Source organism: Tyto alba, unplaced genomic scaffold (genome assembly GCF_018691265.1).
Source record: "Tyto alba isolate M040663 unplaced genomic scaffold, T.alba_DEE_v4.0 Super-Scaffold_42, whole genome shotgun sequence".
Lineage (NCBI taxonomy): Eukaryota > Metazoa > Chordata > Aves > Strigiformes > Tytonidae > Tyto > Tyto alba.
The window spans coordinates 28,967,655-28,980,541 of NW_024881318.1; the positions used below are offsets into that span (position 1 = coordinate 28,967,655).

General features: G+C 42.0%; 2 protein-coding genes across 4 annotated transcripts in view; both read left to right on the plus strand.

Moving 5' to 3' along the window:
- The window catches only part of DMGDH (dimethylglycine dehydrogenase), a gene marked incomplete at its 5' end in the record, with an annotated part of 44,804 nt that extends 43,917 nt beyond the window's left edge, over positions 1 to 887 (plus strand). The window contains one exon of the mRNA XM_042804777.1: positions 147 to 887. Coding sequence (XP_042660711.1) covers positions 147 to 362 — 216 coding nt within the window. The remainder of the gene's footprint in view (positions 1 to 146) is intronic.
- Positions 888 to 5,697: 4,810 nt separating this feature from the next.
- The window catches only part of ARSB (arylsulfatase B), a 74,803-nt gene continuing 67,613 nt past the window's right edge, over positions 5,698 to 12,887 (plus strand). For all 3 annotated transcript variants that reach the window (XM_033009188.2, XM_042804921.1, XM_042804920.1), the window contains exons 1-3: positions 5,698 to 5,989; positions 9,008 to 9,194; positions 12,219 to 12,409. In XM_033009188.2, coding sequence (XP_032865079.2) covers positions 5,729 to 5,989; positions 9,008 to 9,194; positions 12,219 to 12,409 — 639 coding nt within the window. In that variant the 5' untranslated portion in view covers positions 5,698 to 5,728. The remainder of the gene's footprint in view (positions 5,990 to 9,007; positions 9,195 to 12,218; positions 12,410 to 12,887) is intronic.

Sequence of the window (12,887 nt, forward strand, 5' to 3'; positions counted from 1 at the left end):
ACTTGCTTAATGTCTGAAGCATATAAACCAAAACTAGTATATAAGATGTGTAGTTGTTTGGGTTGTTGTTTGTTGCTTGTTTGTTTGTTTTCAGAAAACTTCACCGCATTTTGAAAATAAAGATAAATGTTTGTGTTTTTTTTCAGGTTATTGGTAACACCACATCTGGAAGTTTCAGTTACAGTGCTCAGCAGAGTCTGGCTTTTGCTTATGTTCCCACAGAACTCAGCAAAGTTGGACAGAGATTGGAAGTTGAACTTCTAGGAAAAAATTACTCAGCAACCATTATACAAGAGCCACTGGTGCTGACTGAACCAATGAGAACACGCCTTCAGAGAAAGGGTGAAAGTCCCAAGATATAAACACAGATGAGGATATAGCAAATTGTGCAGTAAGAAATAGTTCCATTAATATACATGAAATTAAGAGAATCAATCTACTCAGATTTGCTAATTACTAAACACAACATCCTTACTGCCATACATCAGTGAGAAATTCAATGTTGTTACTCTCTTGCTTCCTTGTATGGGCTTTTCACATTAGATATCAGAGCAGAGTTCATGAACCAGTATGTGCTCCCCTCTTCAGTAGCACTTGTGAGCAGAAAGTGGCAGGGAATGAGTAGATTATTGATTCAGCTTGCTCCCACATTGACTGGCAGATCTGAATTAATGCGGAGGAGAAAATCGCTTTTGGTATTGGCCAATAGCAAATCCTCCTCCTTGACACTCACAGTTCCTCCTTTGCCTGCCCTCAGGGTAAAGTAGCTTATCCTGGTTCCTTACAACATGACATCTCAAACTTGTCATTAAAATAACATCACTAGTTCTGTACAGAAATGCTTCCTAAGGAATCGAAATATCAATAAAGGCAACATTAAAGGCAAACTGAACTGTTAACATTTTTTCCCAATGCATGAACCTGTCAGAAATTTTTGCAGATGATCAAAATCTAGTTCTTCGTAATGAAACAGTTACAGGAAGCCCATTCTTCATTATTTTATATGAGTCATCTGGTAGATTACATGTAATATTCTACAACACACCGGATGTTATTGTTCAATTTCTGAACAGAACTTACAAGTACCGTGTCATGGATTTACTGTTCTAAATGTGAAGCACTAGACTGACACCAGAGAAGGTCAGTTCTTTATTTTCCTGTTATTTATAGATTGAACAGCAGCAAGAGCCATATGTTGTTACACAGAAATATTAACAATGAAAAAATATCATTAAATCCACAGCAGAGGAGCTTTATTCAGTGTTAAACACTTGATAACCTGAATAAGCAAGATTGGGATAGTGTATACAATGGGAACACACTAAATTATTAAATCACTCTTCTGAATTCCAGAATTATTTTGAATAAGAATGTCAAAATTTCTGACTTACAAAGAGTCACGCTCCCCTTTAGGCTATAGATAAACATTTCTGAAGCATGTATAAATAATGTCCAAAATGTGATTTCTCCAAAGGAGTTGGTGCCTCTAAATCTTCAGCAAAGAAACAAATGTATAAATAGAATATACCAAGAGAAACACAGTTTGTCTAATGAACACTTACTCTTGCTGAAGTAAGCTGACATTACATTGTGCTGTTCTGAATATCTTTTATAAAGCAAGTCAAAATAAAATATACAAGCTTTGGCAGGTTTGCATGTAGTGCTATCTTGAGTGAAAAATCCATTCAGAAATTATTCTCTGTTATGCTGTCATAAGTGATTTAGTTCTGCTTTGCTGAGCCAGCAATGTTACTTCTTCTGAAGGTAATATTATTTGTAATGAGGCACTTAGCAACTATGTTTCCTCAAGCATTTAAGACATTTAAAACACAAGACAATGCTATATGGTTTTATTTAGACTATGGAAGAGGAGAGCAATTTCTAGGAACATAGTTTTGAATTGCAGTATTTACCAAGAACATGCAAATTTACTAGACACCACATCCTGGAGTGTACAGTAAGTTATCCCAAGACAGGCTCTCATATATACTTTCCTAATAAGCTTTGCTATGCCAAAACTTTGTTTCAGCAATGCTTTCCATATCCCAGTCTGAAAGTTAGAATCAGGTTTGTAACTAATTTTCTGACTTGGAAGAAATAAGTGCTATTCCTTAACGTGTCAAGCAGATCAGCCTGTGCAGAAGGGGCAGGCTTTCTGCAGACTGAGCAAAAGGTAATGAATCACAGATGTAATTCCTAGTCAAGTGAACTCAAAAGCTGTACGCAACATGGGCTTGTACTGCATTTCCAGCTATAACCTCCCAACCCCTGATTTCTCCTTGTAGCTTATGCAGACAGCTACCTGTCTCATTTTACAATGTAGTATTATACAGGTCCAAACACTGATTTCCTTGTGGGCTTCTCATGGACAGCTGTTGTCACTCAAGTCTCACCAAGATCAAGCCTTGACCAGTTAATTTTAATTTAGTTTCAAAATTTAGGGAAATGAACAAGAGGCATCTTGTGCTGTTTCTGGGACAAGGCAATGCAAAGTAAAGTTTCTTTCCTGCCGCCAACTCGTAAGACCAAAACAACTCTGTGTTCACCACTGACTATATAGAAGACAAATGGAATTTCTGAGAACATGTTGCACGCTGTTACCTCTTAAGAACTGCTGTGCTTTCTGTTTAACAATGCATTCAGGAGCAGAGATGCCTGAAGTAGTTTTAAGCAAGCATGGCTGAGTATTAGAAGTGCTGAGGCTATGACAGCCGTATGTCTGACAGGGCTTCCTAGTTGACTTAGTTGGTCTTTTAATACTCTCACACACAAGTCAGCTTACTGAGTATTTATTAGGATGGCTCAACATTGCAGCACTTTGGACAGTGTGGATGAACTAAACTGTAATGGGATGAAGCTTTACAAATCATGACCACAGAGAGGTTCACACATGTAAGGCAGTCTTTCAAGTTTATCAAAAAAATTATAAACCTGAAGAAATGAGGAGGGGGGAGTGTTCAATAGCTTTCATAGTTTCCTGTTACTGCTTATTTTCATTACAGGTTGTGATATGGTGTTGCATAAACTTGTGGTGTCAAGATACAGCAAGAGGAAGTGAATAGGAGCAAGAAAATAGGACAAAGAATGTTTAAGTTGTACATCCATGTTTTAAGAGGGCTTCTAACCAATCAAACAGAAATACCAGGTGGAAAGAAGACTGGCAGGGACATCTTTTGAGTCTTTCACAACCCAGTGAGCTAGCAGAGGAGACACTTCTGTAATGAGGTGAAAAAATGGCAGTTGGTCATCAAGGAAATTTTCTGAAATACTCAAATTTCTGTGTGTGGAGAGATCACATGTCAAAACGTAGTTTTCTCAGACACATTTTTTGTCATTGTCCTTTATTCTTCTTCCATCTCCAGAGAGTTTTGATATGCCAGAGTAGATGTTACTATTACCATCTGAATTTTTGTTACAAGTTCTCGTATGCTCTGGCACGAAGTGCCATGTTCACACTTTGTGTGGAATGATAAATCGACAGGGATACCATAATCTTGTGTGTCACTCTCATGACTTCATTAATCATTGAAATCAAAACAGCATCCAAATTATTCAACCCCAAATTCAGAAAGCTAGACTGAAACACAGGGGACTGAACATAGACCATTTCCAGGATTTATTGTTTTGATTCGAGAGAATACTCTCTGATATAAACACTATTTTCTGATCAGGATTCTAAATCCCTCAACTGGTAATAAGAAAAGAAAACCACTGAGAAAATATGGTAGGCAGCGACACCCATTCTGTGACTTGCAGTATCTGCTGTGTATGTTTCAGATGGTTCAATTTAGTATTTTAACTCTGGCAGCTCAGGCAACCAGGTTATCCAGTTCTGGTGGAGCAGGATAACCAGCAAATAACTCTTGACACTCTTCTACAAGGAAATACAAGTTCAGCTGCACTTGAACACCATGGTAACTTTGGAAACATGTCAGGTGAATATTAATTTTATTGCAAAATTTGTATCCAACATTTCTGATTTCATTAGCAGTGTGTAGATTTTCAGAGTAGTTATTTTGCATGAACAAGAATGGTTTCCATGGGAATGTGCTAACATTGGAATGGAACTATACCTATAATAAGGACACGGAGGATGTTAGTATAATAAACAATTCAATGAGACAGCTGTGACTGGTGATGGGATCTGAACTAAAAACAAGATAAATTGGAACTTTGCAGCCTTTTGAACAATATGAATCACATCTCAGCAGATAAAATATAACTCATAGTCACATACCGGCTTGTCAGCAATCCTAGAATTTACTTCAGGGAAAATTGAGTTTAGGACAGTATTGTTGCTTGTTCCAGCTGTGGACTATAGCACATTCTTATTGTAGAAAAAAAAATGTGGCATCAGTCATCATTGCTGTTGTTTTAAAACCAGCAGGGAATCCTTTGTGATTTATGAAAATATATCTGGTAACATTGCAGTCTTATCCACTAGACTCCATTCATAGGAGCAGGAACTAACTTTCCACAGAGACTTGTCAATCAAAAAGAAAGTAGACAGGAGCTCAGTGTTCGGCTTTCTTACCAAGATACACGATTTTTAATGTGGATTGTTCCTTCACCTATTACCAAATGGCTATATAAATTTGGGAATGCACATATGTACCATTCCAGCTAAATGTGAAACACGTGGTTATCTGGGCACTGAAATTTGTATGTAATCCATGGATGAACAAAGTCCATCAGAGTTGATAGCTATTTATGTCCTTTCACACTCTTCGATTTTACATCAGGATTACAACTAGGGTGGTGGTTGTTACAGTATTGCTTTAGGAGATTAGGTGGTTTAAAGAAACAGCCCTATTGACACAGCTGTTACTTCTGCTTCTGGGTTGCTTCACTTCCTGCTCAGTAACAGTCACAAGCACCATCTTACAGCCAGACCTAGATCAAGGTTTCTCATCCTTATGGACAAAATGAGGAGGAAAAAAGCACTGGGTCACTTATGGCTTTGCAGAAGGGGCAGACAGGGAGGGGGACGAGAGCAGCAGCTGGTGATGGCGAGAGAGGGGCCACGTGGTTTTTCCTACAGAGTAATTGCCATCTTGCACAGCTCGGCTGCATCTTCGGTGACGGTGGCAACTTGTTTTTCCCAGGCTGTAGCACAGGTTGGCAGGCAGCAAGGCTTGTGTTGACAAGACAGCAAAGCTGTGTTGTAGCTGCTCCACTTCGCTCAAGCACAGAATAAACTCTGTTGGCAGTATTAAATCTGGATGAGCTGCTACGGTCTCATGTATGAAGACGGAACAGCCCAGCTACTTGTACCAGAATACACTGTCCCCTCTACTCAAACTGTTGCATTGGCTTCCTTGGAAACACAGCTGGCTCCTAACACAAGCTTGCAAACAGTTCCCTGGTTCCCCTGGGGAGGGCTCCGTGGTTTAAAACGGGTGTTTAATGTGGCAGTCGGAGAAAATCAGAAGGGCTCTCCTGAGCGGGATACCCCGCTCACACCGGCGACAACTTTGCAATCTCTTTCCAAAGCCCCTTTCAGAACTAACCGGCCCAGCGCCACGCTGCCGGGCCGAGCCGCCCCGCCGGGGCGCGGGAGGGTCGCCCGCTGCGCAGCCCCGCCGAGCCGTGCCCCGCGCCCCGCTCCCCACGCCCCCGCAGCCCGGCCCGCCCCGCCGGGAGGAGCCGGGCGCCGCCGCCGCCGCCGCCGCCGCCGCCGTGGCCCGTCCCCGGGGCGGTCCCCGCGGCCCAGTTCCTGGTGTCCGGGATGGCGCGGCGGCCGGGCGTCCCGCCGCCGCTCCGCCTGCTCCTCTGCCTGCTGCGGCTGGCGGCGGCGCGGCCGCCCGCCCCGCACCTGGTGCTGGTGCTGGCCGACGACCTGGGCTGGGGGGACGTGGGCTGGCACGGCTCGGCCATCCGCACGCCGCGGCTGGACGCGCTCGGGGCGGGCGGCGTGCGGCTGGAGCAGTACTACACCCAGCCTCTCTGCACCCCCTCCCGCAGCCAGCTCCTCAGCGGTCGCTACCAGGTAGGGCGCGGGCCGGGGGCGCGGGGGGCGCCCGGGGACGCGCCGTTGCCGCCCCAGCGCGGCGGTGCCCGCGGGGCTCCCTCCCCGCATCCCTGCCCGGCGGCGGCGGCGCCTCCCCGGCCCCGTCCCGCTGCCCTCGGCCGGGTGCCGGCAGGTAGCCGGGGCCCGGCTCGGCTGCGTGATCCTGGCGACGCTGTGCCACAGTTCGGCCCCTGGGATCTCGCGTAGAGGCGCGCTGGGAGGAAGGCTGCCGTGTGAAACCCCGCTGCGCTTCTAGGCAAAGCTTGCTTCACTTACTCCTGGCATGCTAGCTCGGGAATAAACTGAACCTAAGTTCAGTGCAAGCTGTTCTGCTTCAGAAAAGCCGAGGTGCTCTCCGTGCCTCAGTTGTGTTAACAGCGTGGTGGCGTATCGTGAAAAATCTCTCTGTCCTAGTCATCTTCTGTTACGTACTCCTGACCTGGACAGGCACGCGGTCCGGATGCAGCCAGAAGCGGATCAGCACCACATGTTCAGTTTGTGCAGCATCTTCTCCAATGCAGGGCTTAAACGCATCCTAACCCATACATTCTCCTTCATACGATGCCACAGCTGTAGAAATTTGTGCGCCCCTTGATGGGGTGCACGCAGCCTGATTCTTAGTCTGGGTGTCTAGCTGAGTCAGAGTCACAGTCATGATTTTCCCCATTTTTTTCAGTTTCACAGGTATAAGAATTGGACTTTATCATACTGCTATACATCCCCTCCTTCCCGCCCTTATTGCAATTTTGGCAAAGATGCTGCAAGGGCAAGGGAAGAAGAACACAGCATGGAGAGGAAGAGGAAGCTCACAAAGGGTTAAATGTATTTCAGAAACTTCCTCTCTCTCTCAAAAAGACCTGCACATGCATGTTAACCATAGTGCTTTGTGAAAAAAAATGCTCAGGGTGAAATTAAATGTCAACCCGTGTTAGTGAATGTTGTCTCTTGTTGCAGGAAGGTCATTCTAGGTGATACTTACTCTTTCCAAGCAGCAGTTGTTCTATTCCTAGAAACATAGAGAATCAATAAGAATGAATAGGAAGATGTAATTGACTTTTTCATTACCAACTCTTTACATTGTTTTATTGAATAACCTAAAACATTTCTTCATGGTGACTATTTCTAGAATACAGTTCATACTCTGAACACGCTTACCTAGAAATGGGTCAGGGTTAACTGGACATTGCAGCATCTGATCTTAAAAGTAGAAATTGGAAATGGTCATAGTTCAGTCCTGATTTAAATTCATTGTTTGCATCTGACTTGGTAATTTTGTCATCTTCATATTGACCTTGTTACAAATGAGTACAATAATATTAGAAAACATTCTTTCCTAGGCCAGGTTGGACGGGGCTTTGAGCAACCTGGTCTGGTGGAAGGTGTCCCTGCCCACGGCAGGGAGGTTGGAACTAGATGATTTTTAAGGTCCCTTCCAACCCAAACCATTCTATGTTTCTATGAAAATTGAAGTAATTTTTTTATGAAACTGAGGAGACATTTGCTTCAGGAAATAATTATCTAGCAAACATGTGGGGCTTTGTTTTGTTTTACCCATTAATAAGATTAACAGCTGCTCAGAGATTTGAGAAAGTAACCTAAATCTGCTCCTATCCAGAGCTGGAATATTGATAGTCAGCTTGTAGTCCATAAAGAAAGAAGAGCAAAGGTATCAGTTTATGAAAGCTATAGGTTGTTGTTGTTGTTGTTATTATTAGTAGTAGTAGTAGTGGTATTGTTATTATTTTCCTCTCATTTTCTTGCTTTCTAGAGGCAGTGGAAGAATTTAGAATGCTTTGTTAGCATGTGTATTTCATTATATTAATAACAGTTTTTGTAATACTGCATTTACAAAAAAAATTAAAAAGTTGTTTGTTTGGTTTTTTTTCCACTTTCTGTTTCAAAGAAAATTAGTAACTAGTAGGCCCTTTTCAAGAGTCTACTTACCCACTTGCCTAAGATCAGGGCTCAAAAGCCGGTTTAAAAGTCAGTTCAAAGTGTTGCTAAAGTGGTGCTTTAAAAATTAGCTATGCAGCTTGCTATGCTGTAGTGCTTAGTGGAGTTATAAAATCAGATGTCTTGTGCTCTCAGGGGTCTTGGACTTCTTGTGCTTTGATGGAGACAGGTTACTAGAAATATTTAGTAAATAAACAAGACGTTTATACTTGTATGTATATGTTTGCTAGCCTAGGTTTAGGGAAGTGCCTGTTTTCTTCTGGAGGAGATAAGGGAGTTGACAAAAAGTCAGCTGCTAGTACACAATAACTGAAGAGATTCCTTGCATTGAGTAAAATGTATTACTTGGAGTATTGCTGTCAGTCATACTTTTGTAAAGATATACAACACTCACCACTTCTTAAAATTGTAAACTTATGTGGAACTCTTAAAGGTCAGATCTAGGCAGTGTCTAAAACTTGTGCTATCCCCAGTATTCAAATGCTTTTTCTTTTTGTAGTGCTTGCATTCATTTTATGTAACTAAATATATAATTGTGTATATATAATGTCCATTTAGAAGAGTAATGCAAAAACCAGCTCTCTTACCTTTTATCATCCTTTTCTCTGATGACTGTTCTCCAATACAGGCAAAAGCTTGGTATTTTCACCTGCCATGCACCTTTTTGCCCATGTCCATCCTACTTAAAATCTCTCACTCCATGTTGAGATGTTGTCCCTAGCCTTCAAACAAACCATGATGGTAAAGGTGCTCTTTTTTTTTTTTTTTTTTTTTTTTTAAGTTGCAGTATTGCAGTTGATTTATGCCTAGGAAGATCTTGTTAGACCCTGTGGTTCTATTTGCTTGTCTTCCTCCATGCCACCCCTGCCCTCCACCTGTGGCTTCCTCACCTTCCCTGGTGCTACATCAGTAAAAACAGGAGACCCTAAAACTAACGCTAGCCTCTGGTGTAGCTGTGTTTCTTTTTGCACCTGCTTATAAAGTAGCCTCTGGGAATACATCGCTGCGTTGTAACTAATCTCTCATCCTTCTTTTCTCTGCTAGATCCACACAGGTTTACAACACCAGATAATTTGGCCGTGCCAGCCCAGCTGTGTGCCACTGGATGAGAAACTCCTCCCAGAGCTACTTCAAGAGGCAGGATACGTTACTCACATGGTGGGGAAGTGGCATTTAGGGATGTACAGAAAAGATTGCCTTCCAACCCGCAGAGGATTTGACACTTACTTTGGTAATGGTTAGATTTAACATGGGCAATAAATACGGTGTTAAAAATTATGAGAAACTTCCACGTTCTTCTAAGAACAGCAGATTTACTGTTAGTGTATAAGTAAATCAATACCTGGGCGTGCATGGTTCCAAAGTGTTGCTGCTTAAAATAAGATAGTGCCTTAAATGCATCCCCAAGCCTTACAACTTATGGAAGAAAATATCATGATTATTGAGTGGCTCCATTATGAACTGCATTTAATTTGGTTCCATGATGGTTAGAAGATTTAAAGTGCAGTGGTTAGTTTGTTTTTATAAGTATTTTTAATTTGAACGTTTTGTGTTAGATCAGAGAGTAGACATGAATTGCTCTGCAAATAATGTTACACTTTGTCGTGGTTTGGGCCTGATCAGCAGCCAACCCCCGCAGCTAATCACCCTCCCTTCCCCCTCCCCACCTGGGAATGGGGGCAGGGATCAGAGGGGTGAAGGGAGACTCGCAGGCTGAGATAGGAACAGTTTAATAATGGCAATAAAACGAGAACAATAATGATGATGGGGGGAAAACAAAAAGCAATATATAACCAGGCAAAGTACAGCGTAATTGCTGACCACCCGCTGACCAATCCCCAGCCCGTTCCTGGCCAGCGACCCCGAGATACCAAGATCCCACAATCGCGATCCCAGAAATGAGAGAGAGAGAGAGAGAGAGCCCCTTCCCGACCACCCCTCCTCTATACAGTGAGCACGACGTGCCATGATATGGAATATTTCACTGGCCAGTTTGGGTCTGGTGCTGTGGCCGTGCTCCCTCCCTGCTCCCTGTGCCCTGGCGCATGGGCAGGACATGGGGAGTCGGGGAGTCCTTGAAGTCTCGGTAGCAGCTGAAAACACCAGTGTGCTACCAGCATTCTTCCCATACCAAACCCAAAGCTGAATCCAAACCACAGCACTCATCTAGTCCCTGAAAAGGAATATTAACTCTATTTCAGCCCAAACCAAGACACACTTCTAAAATCTGGTATGTTTAAGAGAGAAATGGATGCCACACCACACTATGTTCGTGTTTTGTGAATAGAGTAGCATTGGTTTTCCAGAGCCTGTGGCAAGGAGGATGGTGTGAGTGCCTCTATAAAACAGTATCCAAAATGCCTGTTGCAGGAACTCACAAATTATGAAGTCAAACCCTCAGGCTAAAAAAAATACTGCCAGAATTAGATTGTCCAAGTATGAGTGCAATTTATAACTACACGTTGTTTATTCTTCCACTTGCAAAGGCTCCTGGCCCAGTATTGGTTGGATGTTTATTAGTTTTGTATGAGTGTCACAAATGTTACGTGAATCGGGCTGTCTGCAATGTATCTCATTCTGTACAGTACTGAACACAAAGTGGTCCATCTCCACTTGGTTGTTTTTAAGACACTTGCATTGAATGGAGAATTTCAGAACAGTTCATCGTCTTCAAAATAACTTTGCAAGCTGTTGATAGTACTGCTGCTCACTTCTACAGCTGAGAAAGTGAGATAAAGAGAGAGACTCAAGCAGAAGCCTGCATTCCTCTTGTCTAACCTTACGTACTTAAAGGAAGAGCCTGGCTGTGCTACGTGTCTTCTATAGACTATGTCAATCCAAACTTTAAGTGGGAAGAACTGTTCCCTTAGATTGTTTATCTCTTTTGACTCTTCAGGGAGCTTGGAGCCATAGTTTCACAACTGAATTAAGGTAATAGGTATGGATTATAATATAATGGCTTGTTGCTTGAATGTAGATGCCTCCTCCCATCTCTGCTCAGGAGTTTGGCATCTTTTTGACAGCATGGATGTAGGTAGGCTGGCACTCCTCATGAAATCTCACCCTGGACTGAGCAGGCTCTTACAGCAGGAGCCTTAATACAGGGTGCTCTGGGTGGGGTCACTGGGTGCCCCACTTGACATTATTTCTGAGAGAACGTGGGAGTTTAATATCCTATAATGTTCATGGAATTCCAGCAGGCGTTGATTGCAATTAGGGACATTTGATTCTTTGTCACGCTTGATGCAGTGTCTCCCCCAGCAGGCACTCAGAAAGGAAAAATGCAGTCTGCCCACAGAATCACTCTCATGCTTTGAAAGAAAAGCCATTTTTTCCTCCTAAAAATGTATTAGAAACTTATATTGTATTTAAAACAGAACTGAATTACTTCTGTTCATACTTTATGCACAAGTAACTGTAGTTGAAGCTGCTGAATAAAAATTCAAGTGGAACTCCTCTATTTTGGATTTTTGTCCCCAGTTTTAGTTTGGTTTTGCAGAATTTAAGATTATATTTGTGCAGATTCATCTTTTTTTTTCAGGGTATTGGGCAATAAACCTGAAATCTAATTTCAGAAGTAATAATTACTGAGATTTAAATGATTTTTAAGTGTTCTGTTTCTGGTTGATACAAAGCAAAGGCACTCCATGCTTAACAGGGCAGCACATCATAGGAGTAAATCTGTACCTGTAGAATTTTTGCATAGTTTGTTTCTTTTGGGTATCTAAGTAACAGTGTCTTTTTTTCACCAGTTGGTGTCAGCAGTGCATCAGCAATTACTTTACAGCTGACATAAAAAAATACTTCATACTTGGGTGTTTTTGAATAAATAAATAAATCAATCAATCTAAACTTCCTAATAGAGAGAGAAGTCTTATGTGAAAATACAAATATACAAAATCATGCTAGCTGAAAATCAGAGTAGTACATGGATAGGTCACTGCCTTTTCTATCATTGCATTAATTTAATGCTAATATCTTTGATACAGAGTGATAAATATGAAGTCGTTGAACTGCTTTCAGACTGCTTCATGTGTTTTGACATAACTACTTGCATTAGCAATGCAAAGTCTATGAAGTATTAAATGTTGAGCTACTTAGACCTGTCACTACAGGTAGAGAAATGTTGTATGAGTGTTTCAGCTCAAGACCACTAACATTTTGACATTTATTTTTGACTTTTTTTCCTACTGATATTTCTGTTTCTATGAAACATGTTGTTGGCCTGCTTATTTGACATGTTTTCCTGTTCTAGGCTATCTTCTAGGGAGTGAGGACTATTATTCTCATGACCGTTGCGTCCTCATCAAAGCAAAGAATGTAACACGCTGCGCTCTGGACTTTCGAGACGGAGAAGAAGTGGCAACTGGGTTTAAAAACATGTACTCCACTAATTTATTCACAGAAAGAGCTGTAGATCTTATAGCCAGTCACAAAACTGAGAAGGTACAGTCAGCAGCTGTTACTTTGATAACTTCAACTCTAAAGAATGTTTAAAAAACATGTTAATGAAATATTAATGGAGAGACGCGTCCTTGAGCTGTAACTTGGGGCTACTCAGCAGGGTGTGTAGAGCTAAATTTGAGAAGTAGTGCTGGTGAAATTTGCCTTCTCTGCTGTTAGAATCATCTGTGGCTGCACAGCCCTGGCCTGCTACCCTTCTCCATTTCTTTTTTAATAGTACAAGTAACGAAGTTATAGAAATTATTTAGGATGTAGTCTGCACTTCTAAAAAGGAAATTGAAAGTTTAATGGGACAAGTTTCATAGAATGAAACTGTTAGCAACAGTGTTACAAAGAAAAGGTACACCTGATGTTTTCCACAGCTTTACAAAGTCCTGTATCAAACTTGTATTAGTTTACCTTTAGGGATTAGAAGAGAGAAGTGTAGAAGAAATCAAAACAGTACCTGCAGCTGTTGATG